The 21,392-nt window shown below is 45.3% G+C and overlaps 1 protein-coding gene across 3 annotated transcripts in view; it reads left to right on the forward strand.

The window, feature by feature from the left end:
- Positions 1-21,392, forward strand: part of LOC146198226 (uncharacterized) — a 46,342-nt gene that overhangs the window by 5,634 nt on the left and 19,316 nt on the right. The window contains exons 2-4 of one of the 3 annotated variants that reach the window (XM_084593623.1): positions 8,764-8,976; positions 16,515-16,747; positions 19,283-19,629. In XM_084593623.1, the coding sequence (XP_084449749.1) occupies positions 8,970-8,976; positions 16,515-16,747; positions 19,283-19,629 (587 nt within the window). In that variant the 5' untranslated portion in view covers positions 8,764-8,969. The remainder of the gene's footprint in view (positions 1-8,763; positions 8,977-16,514; positions 16,748-19,282; positions 19,630-21,392) is intronic. The other 2 variants (XM_084593624.1, XM_084593625.1) reach the window with 2 other exon arrangements.

Genomic DNA, 21,392 nt, shown 5'->3' on the forward strand with positions numbered 1-21,392 from the left:
TTGGATCTCTCTTTAAACCAACTGTTTTCATACAAAAATGACGCTGCACCGTGAATAAAAACGTGGTTCCAATATAATTTTGCATTGGCCAAATACAATAAGAAGGTTGCATTGTTGACAAGGATTCAGGTGGAATGTCTAGGAATTGAAGAAAAGTAATGCAATTTTGTAGCTTTTTACACAGATGTCTCCAAATACATGACCGTGTTGTGCTGAAAGATTCAGCTGATCATGCCAGTGCCATTAATCCAAAAGGATCGGCGTACTATGTTGAGCTGAACGAATGGCACTAGAAACAATAAGTAATGTATACAATAAAAAAGGATAATTTACATCAATTCTAGAATTTCTACAAGTACTACAATCTGTTCAAGAGAAATAAAATTCAGCTTCTACTATATGTAATTCAACAACTTCAACAACTTGTGATCCGTGGTTGCAGCGTGCACTTTTCTTGGAGTCCAAGCCATGTTGGTATCGCACTGAGCGAGTTTGAGGCCAAACGCAACTGCGAACGATGCGTGTAAAATTAAAATTCCGTAACATAATTATAAATTAAAAAAAAAAAAACAACGAGCACTGATGTACACATGGCAGCTCTCATAGAACCGCGGACGAAATAATGAATTGCATCTGGATGACCCAAATATAGAATAGAAGGATTGTCATCACAAAAACGGTTTTACGTCGTAACGAATTCAAGATTACGAATTGGACGCGCGCTTCTTAAGCACAATTACTTTTGGGAGAACAGCCACCGGAATGCGAGCTGCGTGTAGTGGTCCGCTTTCAACTGCGGTTATTTTTTAACCTTCCCGTTTTACGAAATGCACCATCGCACTCAATTTGGAAAATTTATGAGCATCACATATCATTCCATCTTGCACATCTATTAGAGGATAGTTCCATTTTACCATTTGATGGCAGCATGCATTATGCGCATACAACCTGGATATTAATCATTATATAAGGTTTTGATTTCTTTTATTCGGGGCAACATAATTTAAAGGGGTATCATGGCACCGACAAGATGCGCCGTTACCAAGCACGGTGGAAAGCAACTTTTCTCCCTCTTGATCGTGCCAAAGCGCTAGCTATCTTCCATTTAAATTTTATATTATATATTTGTTACCCAAATTGCATCATCGCATTAATGTCACATTTAGATGCCATTTATAGATTCCAGCCATTTACAAGGATACTTATAATTGATTTCGACTCATAGCGAATCGTAATTCCACCCCATCTCACGCATCACCATTTCAGCTGAACGTTTTGTTATACTGTGTACTATAAATAGACAATGGAAGCCTTTAGGTGCCTCATTCAAGATTTTTAAACGGCAAAGTAGTCCGCTATGGGCGCGCGCGTCCCCACGCGGCTGCAAAGTCTATCAGTACACGTTTCGAGAGGTTGTGCTTTCGCTGCATTCCGTATTGTTCCTCGGTTCAGCATGCGTTTAGAAAAAGTTCATTTGCATATATGTACAATTAATCGCTTACACACCAAATGAACATCCACACTAGACATCCACACGATGATAAACACTAACTACGTGAAGCGGGACTAGAAAAGGAGTACATGGACACAGGGGAATGACATAACAATATTATAATACAGTTTTTCCACAAACGAACGGCCCTATAAGGAGATTCTTCATCTCCAATTCCGTCTAAACACCAAGTTAACATGGTTGTTCCCCACGGAAATAAAAGGGCAAGACCGTTGACTCAGGAACTGCTCTTTTCCCAAGAAAAAGAGTTCTCCGACAAGTAATATACTAACATTCACGGCGTAGACGAACGAGTATTGGCCACACGGCACAACGCCGAAACCGACACAGCTGCGCAACGACTTCGCCATAAACTGAGCAAGCCTGCCACTATTAACGAGTGTGCTAAAAAGCCATTGGAAAAGCGACCACGCTGAACAAATGAAACCTGTCGGCAGAACCCCGCATGAACTGCAAAAGACAGGCGCCACCACGCAGGTAACGGCTGCGTGACGATTAGACTCCGCGAGCGTTTCCCGTCCAAGCTTGCCAACGTCGGAATAAAAGCATGAAATTTGTTTTGGCTGCTTCACTTTTGCCTCTCTACAAGCGCGCTTCTGCTCAGAGGACAATAGGCAGAAAATGCAAAGACCTTTAGTAATGCTTCTGGCACTCAGATGAGGTTTATTTCGCATACTGGGTTCAACCCTGCAGCGCGTCTTTTTCTTTTTTAGTTTTCACATATCTACGTGATCATGTCACAGTAGGTCTCCCATTCTGACTGTCTCGGCAGCGTGTTCGTGAAGTGTACGCGACTCCGCTCTTAAGGCCTCCCATACGAGTGAGTGTGCACCCGTTTTGTATCGCGACAGCGTCCTCCGCGGTTGTTGCTGGGTGTTATACTGCTCCTACCTGTCTCAATGTCTCAACATCGCGGCGAGTATCCACTCCTCTTTTCACTCAGCGTCTTGTGCTCTCCCCCGAAAGTGAAAGGTTTTGCTTATATACATTTCCGTCATCTTACAAAGTGCGATCCTGTGTGCGTTTTAGTTTGGCATGGGACTTTTTGTTCGTTCTTTTCTTAAATCACTTTTTTTTTTCCTGCACACGGGTATCATTTTAGGGACATCTGTTGTGGCTCTGGATGTATTCTCAGGCTCTGCACCGACCAGCCCTTATTATACTGTTCGCTTCGAATGCTGCTTTGTCTCGATGGTTACGCTGAACTGCCCGAACAAACCCAAGCCTCCGTGGCAAGGGCCAAGACATCAGGAGCGATGGGAGGCTGCTCTGCGCAGCTCGCTGCCGGAGGTACAGCTTCTGACAGTGAGTTGGGCCCGAGGGGTCGCCGAAGCTCAAAAGTGCCCGGCCATCTAGAGCGGCCTGAGGGCCCATCGTCGTCCTGCTCCCTCACTTCCCTTTACCCCCCCCCCCCCCCCCCCCTCACTTGGTTCTTTTTTGAATCGTTAAAGTTGCTACCTACCGCTAGGATTTTCGGATTTACGAATTTATGTTGCACATTTTCATATTTGTGTGTTTATATAACGCACTTACCAGCTCTTTTTTTATTACAACACAGAGCTCAATACCAAAGAAAATGCGCTGATGAACGTCAAACTTGAATTTTCTTGACACGTACAGGGTGGCGCTTTCTTTATCTGTTAGCTGTTTACTACTTTATATTGCTTTGTTTTCGTTGCAAGTCTTGTCACGTAAACAATGTTTTTAATATTGCCTCTTCAGTTCTATTATCGCGGGGCTTAGTAGCCGCGAGCAGGACTTCGTTTTTGCATTGGCATTTAGCAGATTATATACAGAAGGAATGCGCAGCCTTTGCCAAAAGTATGTAGGCTATATGGTCCGCTTCTCAGTCGTATAGTGCGGCGCTCGTGTCACTCCTGAAGCTATACCAAAAAACTGTGCTTGATAACAAGTCGTACTAGTTGTTAAAAAAGTGAACGAGGCAGATCCTGCCCGCCGTCTTTAGTAGTGCATGCTTACTGCAGGAATGCTTATTTTATATCTTTTCTGCCACCTCACGCCATCTTTATAGCTGCTACAAGAACATTATTTCAATGTGCATTTTTTCAAGCCAAACCTATGAACGAACCTTCAGCAAGCCAACGTCCGCACGGTTAAAAAACTCCTGTTGTTCACGTTCACTTTTCAGCTATTGGAAGTCATCGCCCATCAGTATCGCTTGTCTGCTTATCTTTGGTCCCAGTCTTATTCGCGCGGAAATCCTTTAAGTTTGAAAAATCGCTTGATAGAGTCGCGCCTTTTATCTTTCTTTGTTCCTTTTCTTTTCTCTAAACATTCGCTCCCGTCTTCCTCTTAAATGCGTCCTCAGAGGGACCTTTGCTTTCCTCAGGGGTGTTGAAACCCTGACGGACGACGTATTCTTTGGAAAGTTTCACTCTCTATTTATATACTGCCTTTTTCTCCTTATATTGTTCTGTGGAAAACACACTCAATTATCGGCTTTGCTGCGGCGCTGACGAAAACTTGGCTGCTGGTATTTTTGTGGGACTTGATTTATGTTGCGTTTTTGCCTAGGTTATTGTTCGGCGCTCGTTGGATATTTATAATTCACAGAGGCATTTTTTTCTGCTCATTGCGCATCTGTATCCTGCTGGTCTGGTGCCGTCTAGTCAAAGCTCTTGATCATGCTATAATCGGCAGGGATGCTGACGTACACACTTTTCGACCCTCTGCGAACTGATCACAACGTTATACATTGAAATTATTTGTTCAAGATGTGTCAAAGGGCTAAAAACACACTTTTACTGCATAACTGCGCGAAAAAACAGTCTGCTTATTGCTTGATACCCCTTCCCATGAGTCTCATCTACTGCAGAAGGCCTTTAATGATTGGCCCCCATGAGTATTTCTTTTGAAGAATCGTCCGTCACCAAAGGTAATGGATGATTCAATGTGTGAAGGGACATAACATGCATTTGCACTGATTTAGTAACTTTATCAAAGTTATTAGGGTGCAATAGCCACTCAGAAATGGCATTTTGATAGTGGGGTAAGCCAGAGCCAAAGACACCCAACGTCCTCACGGTCGGAAAACGCATGTTCACGTTTCAGCTGTTGGAAGTTAGTCCCCATCCTTGCTGCACCCCAGTGCCCCTCCCCATGACTGCACTCATTCTTATGCCGATACAAACAGTGCACGCGGCAAGAAGCGTCTTCCCGCTCCGCTACATTTAATGTGAAAGCATTCTTGGTTCATTGGTGGCTTGGTCAGAGCATCATCAAAAGTGTCCGCACGAAACGTCAATCATCAAGTAGATGAGTAATTAATATAACACTTGATAAAGACAAATGGAAATAGTAGGCATAATTAATTAACTGCGACATTTATAAATTAAGCTGTAAACTGAGTGTGTCCGCACAAATAACCAGGTAATTTTGCCAAATGTGATGTGGAATCTAATTTGTTTATGGTCAATTCAGGGGTAACCTGCAAACTTTAGTGTACCACTCACAAAATCTGCCACCCCACCCCTAGTTCTAAAAACGCGACATGGTCAGAATCTGAACAAAATTATTGTCAACATAATTCGAGTGTGGCCAGTTGAGTAGTGACCACCAAATTTATATTGGCCACCACAGAAATTTGTCCCCATGACCCCCTAAAACTTGAATTCGTCCGAATTTGACCAAAACTAGGTGTCTAATCTAATATGAGCATGGCCAACTCATTGCTTACTTCCAAATTCGACGGGCCACCCCCAAGATTTATTCTATTGGCACCCAAAATTTGACTTCGTCCGAATTTCGTCGATAAAAATGCCAGCTAAACAACGTTACTAAGCAAAGAAATAACGAAACTAGACACAAAACTCCAAGTGCTTTCACATTTCTGCACGTAAGCAGACTTGGATGCACCCCTGTAATCTGTATGACTCATAGACATTTGAACGACAGTGTCTTCGAGCTGTAGATTAAGGTGACAGTTCTAATAAAGCACTCTGCGATTTTGACCAGTTTTGCTCAAAATCTGCAACAAAAAACAATCGGTAAACTGTCTTTAAATGCATTCTAATAAAATGATCACACAATGCGAGGGCGTTCTAATGGATACAGGACTGCTCTGTATCTCACGAGGCGCACTGTGTATTACAAGCATTAGATCGATTTCGATCGCATGAAATCATGTGCATATCGCCGAGCTCTACCGGAACGAAACGCACACTTCGGGAAACGTTCGGGTGCGCTTCTTTGTTTTAACGCGCTAGCTTTGAGGGCCTCGTGTCGCAAAACAGCCGGTGTCGGCGTTGTGGTTGTAGCGCGATAATAAGAAGAAAGTCCGGGAAACAATAAAAGTTTTGCGGAAACCCGCGGAGTAGAATACGTTCCTTTGCAGTGCCAGCCGAGCCCGCAACCACTCCTCCACAGAACTACGTAGCGGAATAATAAATGTGTTGAACAACAACGACATTGCTTCTCTACGAATAAAGATGGACCTGATGTATGCAGTGCCTTGTGACTGTCAGCTAATGTTTAGGTGCGTCATTAGAAAGACACCAAGAATAGTTAAGCGAGTAGCAAACAACATTCGCGGTTTGCTTACCTGCGATTCTTTCGATCGTACGGAGCTGCCGCAACAGATGACGCAAACCGCCGCCCTGTTCTGGGTGCCTCGATGGCGGAGGCGAAGGCATCGGGGCACCCTACCCGATTCAAGGCCTTCTACCCATCCATTGTATTCAAGACATTGGGATTAAACGGACGTTATTGCGTTTAACACTTAAAGGTCAAGCTCAAGCGTCCTCAATTTTTTTTTTTCTTCTGCTTGACTGTGAAGTGCACAGTCGGAAAAACCGTGCGGTATATATAGCGTGGCGCTTGTGTAGCTGTATCGTTCCGTGTTGTCGCTCGCGGTCTCTTTGCCTAAGCTGGGGCTTTTTTTTTTTTTTTTTTTTTTTTTTGAGCAAGCGCGAGAATTTTCTTGTATGCAATCGGTCATTCTATGCAGTCTACGTAAAACGAATGAGAGAGCGTGCTAAGGCGGTGCCAACAAAAATTGCCGGTGGCACGACGTTCATCGCAGACGAGATGCTTCTTCCCGGCCGCGAAACTGAGGCAAAAAGCATGTGCGATGTCAATGCACGTTAAAGAACCCCAGGTGGTAGAAATTTCCGGAGTCCTCCACTACGGTGTCTCTCATAGCCTGAATTGTTTAGGAACATTAAACCACATAAACCTAAGTCTAGCTTATTTGCATATAAAGCCGCGTTGGATTAACGAGTGCTGAACTGAAAAAAAAAAAAAAGCCATGAGTAAACGACGTGGTTATGAATATGTGGCGTTTTTTATTTTTTTTCTCTCTCGATTCGTATGCTTACTGCGTCAAGAGTAAACTTTACTTTTCATCTTCTTCTTCTTCTTCTTTTTGTTTTGTGAAGGAGCGAGTCAGAGGGTATTCGCGTCGCTTTTGTCTGTTCAGCGCTTCTTATATCTGTTTTCGACGAGAATGTGGCACAAGAAGCCATGACCCACCGTGACTGAGTGAAGTAAGGGAAGCCGAGCCTTGATACCAAAAAAATCAGCATCATTTTATGAACATTTGCACCACCATTCGAGATTGCGGCAAACATTAGAACAGAACACGCGTGGAGCGACGTTTCGCTGAGCTGAAGGTGCGGAGAAAAACAGAACGAGTATGACGCTATCCATGCACTCGGCCCATGAAGTCAAGAGAAATCTGTCAAAATTCACCGCTATTTATTGTTGTGCTGTCTTTCCCGATGATGATTTAAAGCAAGTTCCTAGAACGTAGCAATAAATTTTGTTTACTGTGAACACATTCGACATCAAAGTCAAGCATGCTGTCAAGTGACCCAAGTGCTGCTGAATTGCTTTGCCTGAAGCATTCGCAGCATGAGGCGTCGTCTGCAACGCAGAGGTGGCAGGCGATTTTATTTTTACAACGATCGTACAACGATCGCGCCTTTCAACCAGAAATCTTGCTGCATATATTATTGCGCTAGCAATACTGCGCCAGGGTTCAGCCCGTCGCGTAGTCCCGGGAAGGGCCACGTTTGACCTTGAGCAGCAGCCGAGCCGAATGCGGCTTTGGCCAAGCCGTATGAACGTGCCTTAGTGGCCTGTGGGGGTAACGTGAATGTCAGGTTCCTGGCAGGCTGATTCTGACATAACCGTCCCATGTGAAACGAGGGACCCAAGTTGGCAGCTCCTGCCAGCCCACATATAAAGCCCCGCTTTAACATTTATAACTACACCATGAGGTACACTACATGCTAAACCATAAGAGCAGCCATGGAGGTATTGCTAACGCAATTCAACTCGGTTTAACCAGAACTAGACCGCAGCCAATTTTTTGTTTTGTTTTGACGAAGGAGCCACATCATCTCTCACTACTGGACTTCATAAAATGAGCAAACCTCTTTCCATTATTTAATAATTGCATCGTCCTCAATTGCATAAACCTCTGACGCCCTGAGATAATAAATATCATTCGTAAAAAAATTTCAAGCAGTGCAGTTTGGTCGCATGACGGCGCCACAAGAACGGTTAGAAATATGGCAGTGCCTTCTCATGGAAGTCAACCTGTCACGCTTAACGTCACTTATCTCGCCTTCGCGTTACATGTCCTGTGCATGCACGTTTGTTCTTGATTTCAATTTGAATACAGAGCTGACCCGCTCTGCATGCTTCCAGCCTCTCAACGTTATACTTTCAGCGTGACGGTGTAATATTCGAATTATGGAAGACGGACGTTGTTTGCAGTGTACCTAATTCCTCTAGCTGCTATGATTTTGCTACCAGGAAATTGACGCTGCTGGGTTGCTTAATGATGCACGTGCCATCGTGACCCCGCGACATGTAACGTGTTCTGTTGCTTAGCGAAATCATAATAAGTGGCTGTTGGCACAGCTAGGCGTCTAATGACGGAGAAAACGCCTTAACTATAATGCCACGGCCACTCGATGGAAGCGCACTAGTGCGCTTCCATCGAGCGGCCGTGATAATGCGCACTAGAAGCGTCTTTGCATGAGTATGTTGCGTAAACGTTTACGGCACACCGCAAACGACAGGGACTGCGGTCCGTGTAATAGGGGATTACGAACAACTGAAGTTAGGTGACCGAATTATATATGCAAATCAGCCTTGGAATTAAAGCACGTTGTGGTCTTCGAACTCCGTATTCATTCAGATTGGCCGACCAGCTCTGTAGATTCCCGTGTCCGAGCCAACCTGTATCAGTGCTCTCGTAATCGCCTTCTGTATTGTTACAGGTCACGTACGAGCGGCACCGTTGGGCGCTGGCTAAAGAGCAGAGGCCGCGTCAATCGGATCATTTCCTTATCGGCAGGCGGCGAGCCGATCGGTTGGCGTCACTCCGGCGTCGCATTTGTTGCAGTAGGACGAGATCCTCGAAGCCGGGAACTCGCTCTGCTGCCCTGCTCAACTGCGGCCGTCTTCGGCCAGGCTCCCGATCTCAATGCCCGGTGAGCGACCCTCTAGCAGCCATTTCAGCTACTCTTCTTACACGCACACTTGGCGAGGTATACATCAGCAGCAGGTAAAGGTACCGATTTTAGTGACTGCAACTGATTCATTTAGTACACCAGATGGGAGTCAGTAATTCATTTGGTACACTAGAGGAGAGCGTAGAGCGGCCAGATCTATTCTGTGCAATGCTCAAGACAAATGCTAATGGTTCCTTCATAGGCATGGGGCTATTTGAGAACTACACTTACTGTAGGAAAATACAAGCGCAGACTGCGATGCTCTTAAGTGCAAGCATAATGAGATTACCATATTTTTCGGTGTATAAGACGCGGTTTCTTTACAAATTTTTCGGTAGGGCGTCCTATGCAACGGTGCTCTTATGATCATTTTCTTTTTCGTTTTGAGCAATATTCATGGGCGAACTTCATCCTGAAGCGGTAACGGTAGCGACGCCTGCGAGTACAATATTTACAGTCGTAAAATGTTCTAGAATTGTGCAGCCGTCTCGCTGGCAAAATGCCAAAAGGTTGCGACGTCCGTGCTCCTCGCCCTTTCCACGCTTCCAAGACAAGCCACATCGGGCCGACTCTCTTTTCCAGTTAAGATTTACAAAAGAGGACGCCTGAGGGATGTCGCGAGAAATCGGCATCCGCGTACCAAGAGCAAGCCTTAAGCGGCTTTGAGTAAATTGTTTCTGCTCTCACTGAGCGCGTGTTTATTCGCGCATAAGTGTTGCCTCTTATTTATTTATTTTTTTAGAATTTCAGGCGCACATAACAAATTTTATTTCAGGCACATAGCACGCGATGATCGAGTCATGTCCTATTGTCCTAACCTGAATAAATCGAGGTGCGTCTTATACAAGGGCTCGTGTCTTGTACACCAATTTGTTTTGTTGTTGTTGAAAGCCTCTAAATATGAAGGATGCGTCTTACAAACCGAAAAATGTGGTATAATAGGCAATATAATTCACATTGTCTGCAACTATTCTTCTCGCGCGCGCACCTCGAATAGGTGTCTGCGAAAACCAAGCTTTTCAAAAACGAATCGAATATGATTATTTATTATCGAATCGAATATCTAGTAAACAAAAATAAGTGCCATAATTTCTTCCATTGAATTGTGTGGAAGTTATTCGTAGAACGCGTCAATGTCAAACGCTTTCCCGTCCCGACCTAAAGGGCCAACGGCACCGCACTATGCATACGTGCTTTGCCCTCAAGCGCTCGACGCTTCCACGTGCTCATGTAATACTTGTACTTGTCACAGAATAAAACTATTATATTGTTTTGTATTACATTGTTTGCAGCTAGATATAATTTCGCAGGTTTGCACGTTGAACCTGCTGAGCAGTAAACAATCGCACGAAATGAGTTTTCCTGGATGAAATGTAACAGGTTGAAACATCATAGCCATGTTTCCCGGCTACCTTGCTGTTATTACAGTATTGCATTGCTCTAGCGTGGGGGAAAATATTGAATTTTGAAGCAGAAAATGAGGTTTCAATTGTGATAAGTTACCCGTGTATTTAAGAGGGAAAAGGTGCGCAAGAGAAAGCACTCTCTCGGGCCAAAAAAGGTGGCCCTGTAGGAAGTGGTGTAGGAGCATCGACGATCCAAAAAGAACGCTTATTCACGCAGCTGATTCATATTGCTGCCTTGTGTCGGCAGTGATTCGCACTTGACAGTTGTGTGTACAAAGAGAGCTTGACAGTTGTACAGTCCTGTTTACTGCGAGCGCTTTACAGCGCAAGAGTATGGGCGCCGCTCTATTTGGTCATCATGTGCAATTCCGCCATTACCTGGCTCCGGGCCGGCACGCTGGCGCCCGGCTCCAAAGGGCTATTCCCGCTCGCGTTGTTGGCGATGAGCTGGCGGATGGCACAAAAACTTTCTGTGAATGCGCTTAGTATGTGCTGATAGTGCAAAATGTTTGATTTGGCCACATGCATATATCTCATTTACTCGTTCCCTTTCGGTCACCCGTATCGGCTCGAACGTGTCGACAGACCTGTAGGCCAATTCTGCGAGTTTTTGTTGTTGTTGTTGTTGTTTTTGTCATTTTACTAATTCTCTGTCCAAAGCTATTTGTGGACCCCATAATATTTTGTCAAGCTGCACAAATTAGAGCCAGAGCATAGCCTGGAAGCTTGCTCTTAATATTTTTCACGAAAGATTTAATATCTGTTTAGACCGATGGTTTAGCGTATAAGAATGTCCAGCACTCAGCACTGTGCGCACTATTTACAATTCAACGTGATCGAGGGATCAGTGACCCCATTTGGCGAATATAGGACGGGGACCGTGCCAGAGTCGAGCACCCAAAGATGTAGCCGGTAGGAATAAGCTACAAAATCCTGCCGAGATCCTGTCATCTAACAAAATCCTATCATGATAAATTTTATCATTGCCTTGTGATTTAGTTCTACAAAAAAAAAAAAATCTGTTATTCGATGTGTTGGGCTAGTGTTCAAAGGGGAAATGTACAGGTGCGCGCACATTTACCTCCCCTTTCTGCACAGTTAATTCATCATGAACGCGTCGACATTAATGGACACGCCACGATCAGTTTCAATGTCCTGCAAAAATAACGCGGCTACAGCCTACAGTACAACGGCGCAGTATTATAGCTTATGGGCGTTTCCTCTACCCGAAGGGGACGCAGGACACACACTCAGTGGGCCGTGAAACAAACATCTTTATCTCACTCAGGGGAAGGCAAGCCCGTCAGGTAGATCGGGGGGCCAGGGGGTCAGGGGGTCGTGCCGTTGTCAGGTCGCGAGAGCAGCCAGGGAGCGTCAAGCAAGCGGGCAGCAAGCGAGAAGCAGGAAAGCGAAGAGGGAGCGAGACGCGCCTCGCTCGACCAGGGACCAGACATGGCAGTAATTGAATTACATTAATGAAATTACTGTAATTTAATTTATTCCAGCGGTAATTTGTAATGTAACGAATTACTTTTTCGGTTTGGTAATTTAACAATGTAATGAATTACTTTTTGACAGTAATTTCACAGCAAAAGTAAGTAATTATTTTTTCGAAATTACTTTTACTAAAGTGCGCCACTGCTCCTTCAATAGACAACAAAGTAGAGTGCCGCGAAAGCAGGAATGACGTGCGGGCGCAGCAAACCGAAGCCATCGTCCAAAGGAGGCAAAATTGAACAGAACAGTGCGTCTGAGACCTTCAGGGCAGCAGGATCACTTCCCATGGCAACCATTCTCCAAGCAGCAGGATACGAGATGCCAAGAAAATACCGAAGGGGCAGATGGTGCAAAGAGGCCGGAGTTGAAAACTAGTCGAGAGTGCGGCGCAGTGGCACTCCCTGTTGCGTCGGCTAGGGCACAGGTGCATGGCTACACTGGTCACCGGGGCGAGGGAGGATTGTAGTTGAGGGAGATAGGCGGAAGGGTCCATGGCGTGAGCCACCGTGGCTTGAGCATTACTGAGCAGTGAGCACAACGTGCCGACGTCGATTCTTGGGACTGCGGAAGCAATAAATAACCTAGCTTCTCCTGGCTCCAAATGGCGGAGACAGCTCCGGGGCAGCAAGACGCTGGGTTTGCCGCTCATTTCACGACCGTTCAACCATGCTGCGGCTTTTGTTGTTTCATTTCTTTTTCTTTTTTTTTGCGGTTGTCTTATTTTTGTAATGGTAAGCGCTGTAGGAAAGAGGGAAGGAATAGCTTTCTGAGACAGAATTTTGCGCGAAGGTGAAAGAATGTGCGTGCTTCGCGTCTGGAGAATAAGTTAGTATTAGTTTACTAGGTTTACTTTGTTTTTGCATGGATGAAAACTAGAAAGTAATTTAAAGTATTTGAATTACTCAGCAAGAGTAATTGTAATGTAATTTAATTACTTTTCTGCGACTTTCAGCAAAGTAATTAGTAATTTAACTTAATTCCTTTTCAAAATTAAGTTTGCCATGTATGCCGGGGACTGCTTTCCCCGTCGGCGGGAGAGGAGAGGTGAGATGGGCACGCCCAGGAACTACCGGGAAGTGGCGCGCCCTTCAAATGTAGCTGGCGCGCTGCGCTGCCTCGTGCTTGAAGCAGGGCCCCACAAGCTGTGGAAGCATCCTGGTCATTCTCGCATTTCCGCAGCTATTGACGCCACTAAAATAAGTTGGCGCGTGAGGTTTGCAATATAGTGTTTACGTTCTGTTCTCTCGAAAACAAGCATGAGCCGCAATAGATCTAGAAAAACGGCGGCCCGGGTCACAGTGTGAACCATTTGTAGAACGCGTCGTCAATTTGTCTGGCAATACACTACAGGAACATTACTTTTCCGCACATTGCTACAACAATACAGATAACACCCGTATCAAAACAGCGATGTTTAGAAGTCATTTGATATTCGCGCTAAGGTAGCGTGAAAGCGCTGGGCACCGACGCTGTTTCGAACAACGGAAGTTCAGTTTGAAAGTTTCCATGTCAACCCGGAAAATGCGCTCGCGCGCTTAGCATACAGCCTTGGCCGCCGGTTCCCATCCACTGTAGCATTGCGAACGAACATTCAGAATTCAAATTTGCTGGTGTCTCTTTAGCTGTCGGGTACTAACTTAAGTCTGGTGAATAAAGAGCGGTTTGGACTCAGCAGTAAGGGCGAGATAAAGTGCACGTTGAACGAAGATCGCAAAAAACAGCTATCTACTACTTGCTTCGAGGTTAATTCAACGCTTCGCGTTTGCGACGTGTTTGTTAGCGTAACGAGAATAATATTTCTTGCTAAGAGTGATGAAAGCATGAGGAGAACTGAAAAAGGGCGTTTTAGGCGGTTTTAGGATGACTGCATGGTGCGACTTCACTGTCGATGTGCTTATAAGATTACTGAAACATTTAGCGGCGTGCGAAATAACTTTTGAAAAAGACACAGTCTGGATATGCAACGTCTGTTTTCAAGATTAATAAGGTGCTCGTGATATAAGCGCAGGAAAACTAAACAACAGGAGTAGTCGGAGAAAAAAAAAAAATTCCGGCAGCGTGATTCTGAACACCTTTGAGGGTGTTGAAAAAAATTTGATTCATGAGGATTCCAGACTGAACCTGCCTACTCTATTTTAGGCCTGACAAATGTCAGATAAGCCTATTAGCTATATAGTCGTAGGTTTCGATGGTTTGGCTTGGTTCGGTTTATCGAGTTTAACATCCCAAAGTGACTCAGGCTATGAGTGACGTAGTAGTGGAGGACTCCGGAGATTTCGACCACCTGGAGTTCTTTAACGTGCACTGACATCGCACAGCACACGGGCGTCTTGCGTTTCGCCTCCATTGAAAAGCGGCGGCCGTATAGTATTTTATTGCTTATATCATCAACATCACATGAGAGCGCTAGCTTTAGATTCAATCACTGTGGAGATACCGGAAGAATTAAACCTGGTGCCGGATATGACCGCGTGATTCTAATGAGGAAAATCTGGTAAATAGAGAACAGATTCAGCAGCTGGCATTTAGGGCTGTCCTAAAAGAAATTGCTTTTGTGGCAACATTTGAGCAACTTCAGATTGTGCGTCACTATGTGAACGCAGTTGTTCGCTGATTGCAAGAACTTTTTCCTTCAACTTTTCCCTTTTCAGAATGGCAAGAGAATTGTTTTTCATTTCACTTGGATGCTCATCGTGCCTCGTTTCTTCGCGCGCTACATAAAAAGCTTCCCAAGCGTCTTGAATTCAGGGCAAGTAGCATTCGAGCTCAAATTTGTGCACGTTTTTCGTCGCCTCCTGTACCACCATATTAATTTATCGGCAATGCAGTTCAAAAATACGCAATCTAGCTCGCAAAGCTGGCTTTCCGCACTGCACATATTTAAAACGGCGTCGCTGGGCATGGTATTGCCGCGGACGTCACGTTCAATGCTTTTAAGGCATGAAATAGAGAAATCGACGCCATTTTAAAGAAGTGCGAGAGTTGCATTGCAAGAAGCCAGCTAGCTTAAAAAAATGCTTATTTTTGACGTTAAATATTTTCAACACCCTTACCGATAAAGAAAACCTAAAAACTGGACTCGGCTTTTATGTTGACGGCCTTCATTTCCTTAATTGTATAGTGTTGGCTCCCAAAATCCAAGAGTAAAAGGTTAATTTGTTAATTTTTATTGATTAATTACGTAGTAACTGAGATCTCTCACATACGTAATGTCCGCCTTGCTGCACAATGCACCTGCACAGGCCACACTGGCATATGTCTCACAGGGCTTGAAATAACGACCTGTAAACAGTTTAAAAATCTCGATTATATGGGGATACAACTTGGTAGGGTAGCCCACGCTCAATTTTAATTTCTCCATATAGCGAAAAATAATTTCACGTCCTCAAGTGAATGCAAGCCCTTGATTTCCTTATTCCTGTACGCCGTCAATGGCACAGGTTTACCATAGGCATTGGGGCATAATTAGAGGGATTGTCACTACAATAGCATTTTCTACTTTCGCATATCGTCTGCGAATTTCAACTTGTACAGAATGACAAAAGTGTCAGAAGCTGCGGCTGATCGAACAACCTTCAATTTGTTGACTTCCTGTTTCCGTACCCGTAAGTTCGTTGTACAAGCACAAGGTGGTCTCTGTAGAAGAGGGCTGCAATTCTTGTTGCGCCGACACGTCGATACTCTTCCTCGGTCATCGTCAACTTATTTGTGCCGCTTTTACCGAGGGGCTGTACACAATTTGTATAGGAATATGGGCAGCTGGGAAACAAAAGGGGCAATGTGCCATCTTCTAAGGCCGATTTGTCGCCTAGAATGACGGCAGTGTCTCCATTAATGTTGGGATTAAGTTTTTACCAAGTACTCAGCTTGAAAGTGAAGGTCGCACACAGTGAGCGAATCGAGTTGGGGTATGATGCGCTGCCACTTCTCGCATGTCGCAAAACGTGCGTGGAGCAAGCACAAACCTGAATGTCAAGCTCAGTGCGGAGCTCGGTAATATAAGTTCCCTAAAACCACGGTATTTTATAACGCCATAGGACTTTCAGAAACGGTATCCACTCTCTTTTATAGCTTTTTATTTATTCATTTTCCTCACAGAACCCCTGTAAGGAACAGCTAGTGCTTCATATATAGGAGCAACGAATCCCATGCCACGCGCCAGCTTCTTTTCCAGAGCAATCGAATACGCTTTAGGTCTTACATCTGCGCTTCGAAGATGGTTCAAAGCAGTATTATCTGCCCTCCCTGACACGAATGAGGAAAATCCTGCAAAATCGTATGTACGCCCACGGGCTACTCCAATAAATGCGCACAGCGCTTCATCCTCCACTGCACAATAGCCAAGACTGTTCGCGACTGTACTGCGCTATGTTCCTGAGCCACCACAAAACGTGGCTCCTAACAAGAGTAAATAATCAATTATTCACGAATATTTCATTGTCCATTCACGCATCGAATACAATGCACATAACTAATTGTAAGGTACGAAATTCAGAGCATTCGTACACCCCAGATGGAAAACCAAGTCTTGCGTTATTTACACCAGCTGTCCCTCTTCTGGGCCCATTCGCTTTCACTTGTCTCTGATCGTTGGAACAATATCCTGATGCATAGGCAAACGGCGGGTCACAGGTCCTTGGCAGCGGACCTTCGACCTAATGGCACCGACTCCAAGCAGCGGATCTGGCTCTCCCGAAGGCCGCGGGCGTGAGGCGGCGGTTGCATCCACAGGCGACTCGTCGGTGATCCCGTTGTCCCCGGCTTCCGCGAAGGGAACTGTGAACCTGGGCTTCCTCACTGACGAGAACGGGCAATGCGTCGCCGATGATGTGCACGCCATGGAAATGGTGAGTCGCTACTTTGCTTATCAGCGAAGGCAGTGGTTGCTCTGTGCGCGAGGTTGGTTCTAGCAAATACACTGTGGAATCCCAACTCTGGGTCGAAGGTACGCTGCAGGGGTTCTGAGATAACATTAGGCCGTGTACCCTGTAAAGACGAGTGCACTAGAAAAGACTCCTTGTGAGCAAAGAAAATAATAATTTTATTGTCACGGTGGGCACAAAAATTGGCAGGATCTGGTCACTGGTACATTGTGTAACGCTACATTCATCGACGAGCTTTGGTGGTCGAATGTAAATAATTTCGTTTATCATTTTTTTTCTCTTCCTCACACTAGTTGCAGGTAGAGGATGGTAAAGCCAGTTAGCTAAGTTTGCTTACTGTCAAATAAAAAAAAATACTATATTTTTTGCATGGAGATAACGAGGAGGTATTTAGAAAATCAATTAATTATTCGGGATATAGGGACGAAAGCGCTGAGATGATTAGTGCAAAATACAACCGCTTTGACGTTTCCAAAGAACATCTGTTCATTTTCGACTGACATATGAATTCATCACGGCTGTCCTCATGCGCCCTATTGCGCTTATCACGCGGAACAGACGTGAACCTTCGTCCACACGTATTGCACGTGTGTCGGCAACGGTATTCAATGGCACTGATAACAAAGCAATCCGCTTCGGCACCCGGCAAGAGTTTCAACGTAAGCGCTTTCCGCAGGCAGCTCTGATATGAGAGAAGTGAACCGGCTGTAGAGAGTTGTACACTTCATTCAAGATTTTTCACTCCTATCTTATATCTTCGGTGTGCCGTTGGTCAGTAGTTGGAGCGATAAGATATCGACGTGCTAATGAGAGTGAGCTTATGTCGGCAACATCGTGATTAGACACTGCTGGGCTATACATTAATGTTCCTTTTGGCTTCCAATTCCTTCCAGATAAAGGCGCAATAGTATATTACATCTGTGAGAAGATTCGATGAAGAAAGCATCAATTTGTGTTCCAATTCTCCGAAGGTCGGAGAGTGGGGATCTCTCCCGGTTCGTGCGCGACATACTTGCCCAGGGCGCTTTGCTTGCTATGGTGCGGCGGTAAATGCCAGGCAAGTAAGCGCCCGTTATGGCCATTTTCTACATGGAGCCGACTGCTCCCGAAGTACAAGTGAGGTGTACATTTCATTAATTCATGTAGCTTTACTTCCGAAGCGCGTTCCCAAATTCTACCTACAGTGGTAGAGCATTGGCTTTCACGTCCGCCTGCTGACCTAAGGTCGCGGGTTCGATCCTAGTACCGTCGGCGGCATTGCGATAGAAAAACTCTTGGTGGTCTAAATTAATCCAAAGCCCTTCGACACGATACTCCGCATTGCCCGCTAAAGTACGCATGCGTCGCACCGAGACGTTACGCCCAGCATATTACCTACATTTCTGCAAGCCTCCCAACATAAAGACGTCGCCTTTCACGGGGTACAAGGGCTCCTAAGTTCAAATCCATCAAAAGTCCTCAAATACGGACGCTCATCAGTAAGTGACATCTTTGGAAATACTTGCCTCCCGTTGTGTTCAGAAATTGCATTTGTCGGTTCAGATTTTATTTCCACCAATTGATGACCGTTATAATATAAATACCATGCACATTTTTACTTGTTCCTATGATAAGCTACAAACAACTTTACTTCTTTTGCAACGTCCTTGAATTCGCAGGTTAATCAATTTAAGGACACTCGTTTTTCAAGGGCCGTTACTATAACGGTCCTCAAAAAGCGAGTCACTGTTACTGAGCTTAGGTCCCGCTGACGATATTACAACGCAGGTACATTTTGCTAAATATATTTGAAGGTCACCCTATTAGATTCTTGTTGATCAGCCTTCTCCAGTATGGCTCTATAGCTGCGCCTGTGTATGTATACGTACTTCAAAAGCGAGAGTTTTTACTACTCCCCTGCGTAGCTTCGCCATGTTGTACGCATGTTGGTAGTTGAACCTTTCACCGTGCCTTGAACCGAGGAGAAACCATGTTGCAGCTATGACGTGAATTAGACGCCGCCGCTGAAACCAAGGCGCTCGCCTCTGTCTAGTCACGTGACAACAATGACGTCACTCAACCGCAGCTACGCTGGAGCCGTGGCGCTCGTTTTGTCTAGATAGCCTCGGCTGCCTCTTAACCGGTGTCAACGGATCGCAACAGCTCTCGACAATTTAACGGCAGCAGTCGTCAAAGAGGATCCAGGCGAGACGCCTCGTGAACTGTCTGCCTCTCAGAGGTTGCGAAGGTGACAGGCCTAATTCGATCTTTCAGTGGACGCAGCCCGCCGGGAGTCTGCCGCACAGACGAAGAGAGGCGGGTTGAGCTAAACGTGCCGCCACTTTCGTTTTGGTTACTTGGGTTTGGCAGGTTTAAGCATTTGCCTATATTTTGCTTTGAGTGTGTTCCTCTGTTCTTACAATTTGGAGAGAGATATATTTTTCCATGTGCTACATTATTATGTAACAGGACATCAGTATCTACGAACAATATTAAAAAGTCACTCGCTCTGCACTGCAGCAACCTGCGAAGCCCACAACTCCCTGCGCCGTGGCGCCGGCCGCTGCCTTCGACCGGGTGCCGTCCTTCTCCGAGAAGAGCCCCTGGAAGCGGCACCTGCCTTTCTTTCTGAAAGTGGCGGCCGCCGTGCTCTTCCACGTCTACCTGGCGACGGGCATCGCGCTCACGTGGAGCAGAACGCCGGACTTCTGCCACGACGTCAAATTCCTGACGGTGGTCACCGTCGTCGTCTACCTGTTCCTACTGTGGCAGGTGGCAGCCGCGCTGATTAACCGCTGCGGTGGACAGAAGGTGCTCCGTAAGGTCCTCGACGCTATTACGGCCGCCCAGCAAAAGCACCGTTGGATGTGAGTTGTACGTTCCTTCGTCCTTCCTGCGGCCGCTTTTCAAGTTACTAGCCACCGCCTTACGAGAAGCAACCACGGACGAAACCATGCCCCCCACAAAATGCACGAAAGGTTGCGATTGCAAATGAGTCGACAAAGTGGCTACGGGTAACCGCGGTTGCTTATTAGTTTTTCCAAGACGTGTCTGAAGGAGTTAAAGACGAAAAACCAGCTTTTGTTTTAAAAGAAAAATTAAGAAAAGTAGCCTTTTCCGGTTCTTCCTTAAGTGCGCGGCATAACGAACAAGCTGATAAAGGGGTCAACGCTTGAGGGTCAGGGTTGTTTTTCCTGCTCCCCATAGGTTTAAATGCACCTATAAAAAGTAAGTCAGGTAAAATCTGCAGTTGAGGAGAGGGCGTTTTAGTGATTGGCATGTTTCGCGTTTCGTCACCTGTTCAACGGGGGCTGTTTACGAAATATCTTCTTTCATACGGCAAGTTCTATGTGTGGCAAACAGGACCTTGCAAAAAGGACAGCTCTAGAGCACAGAACCAAACATCGCGCCTTGCGGATTCCAGGGAACATGACCATCGTTGCTTGAAACACAATTAAATGTAAACCTTAGTTTTAAAAGGCTGCAATTCCGTTACGAGTAAATGACAGGCACGGAGGGTGACTATAACTTCTCCCTCAGTTACCCTCCACCGAAGGAAGAAGACATATGCAGTGGAAACATGAAAAGGTTACATGAGCGTCGCGTATATATGATTTGGGGTGCGTGGACGTGGTCTGACTGCAGATCTCCAGTAGAGCTTAATAAAGCCCCTTTTTTATTTGTTTCTCGGTCAGCAAATTGTAACTGCGTATTTTCCCTGCATTTTTTTTTTTTTTTGTCATCAAGCTAATGTCAGGTGTCGTTGTCTTTCTTCTTCACTGTAATGGATTAAACCTCATTTGTCAGATGGCCCTTAACTGCACTTGTCCGTCTTTCTTAAACCTGTCCTCGTCAACCCAAGCAGCCATTTCTTGTTTAGAATAAAGGCCGCACTATAGCTAAATGACGCATTATGACACGATGCCAGTTAGATTTGTGAGTAACAATATCTGCGTGCGTTGTGAGACGACAGAACAGCCAGCATTGAGAAAGTAAAATATGCTAAGTGATTTCTTCAAGTTGCGATGTCTATTAAAGAGATTGTATAGGGAATCGGCGACGCCGCCTGGTAACCAGAAAAATAAATTCAGCGTATGCACAGGTCAACTGGCTAGTAATTTTCACGCTTCGTAATTTTTAAGCTTGAAAAAAAAAAAGAAATTATTTGAACTGGGTGAAGCAACGCAGCTCCGCTAGACAAGAAAAAAAAAAAAAACATCCAGATTGAGAATGTGGGCGTGGATGAGTGGTTAACGTACTCATACACGGCTTCTTAGGCTAGTGGGATTTCCATTTTATTTTCTCAGCACGTAGCTGCGTAATTTTTACAGCAATGAAATGTTTGACGCGGCAGCGTTAAAGACTCCGTTCTCAAGAAAATGAGGTGTCGGCGCTGTGAGCGAAAAATTACCTTAGCATGGATGTGGTATGGCCGGACATTAATTGGTCGTAGGGTTTTATGACGTCATATACCCAGACGACATGACAGGTTTGGCAGGAGCTGTCTTAATTCAGATGGAAGGCTGAGTGGAATCGATCCCCCTATGACCCTTGCAATCCGAGTCAAGAATGCTACCGCTAGGCCACGCAGGCACGTTCGTACTCTATATCTGTATATGTTGGATAGTTT

Source organism: Amblyomma maculatum, chromosome 2 (assembly GCF_055883805.1).
Source record: "Amblyomma maculatum isolate TAMU_Amacu chromosome 2, ASM5588380v1, whole genome shotgun sequence".
In the NCBI taxonomy this organism is placed as follows: domain Eukaryota; kingdom Metazoa; phylum Arthropoda; class Arachnida; order Ixodida; family Ixodidae; genus Amblyomma; species Amblyomma maculatum.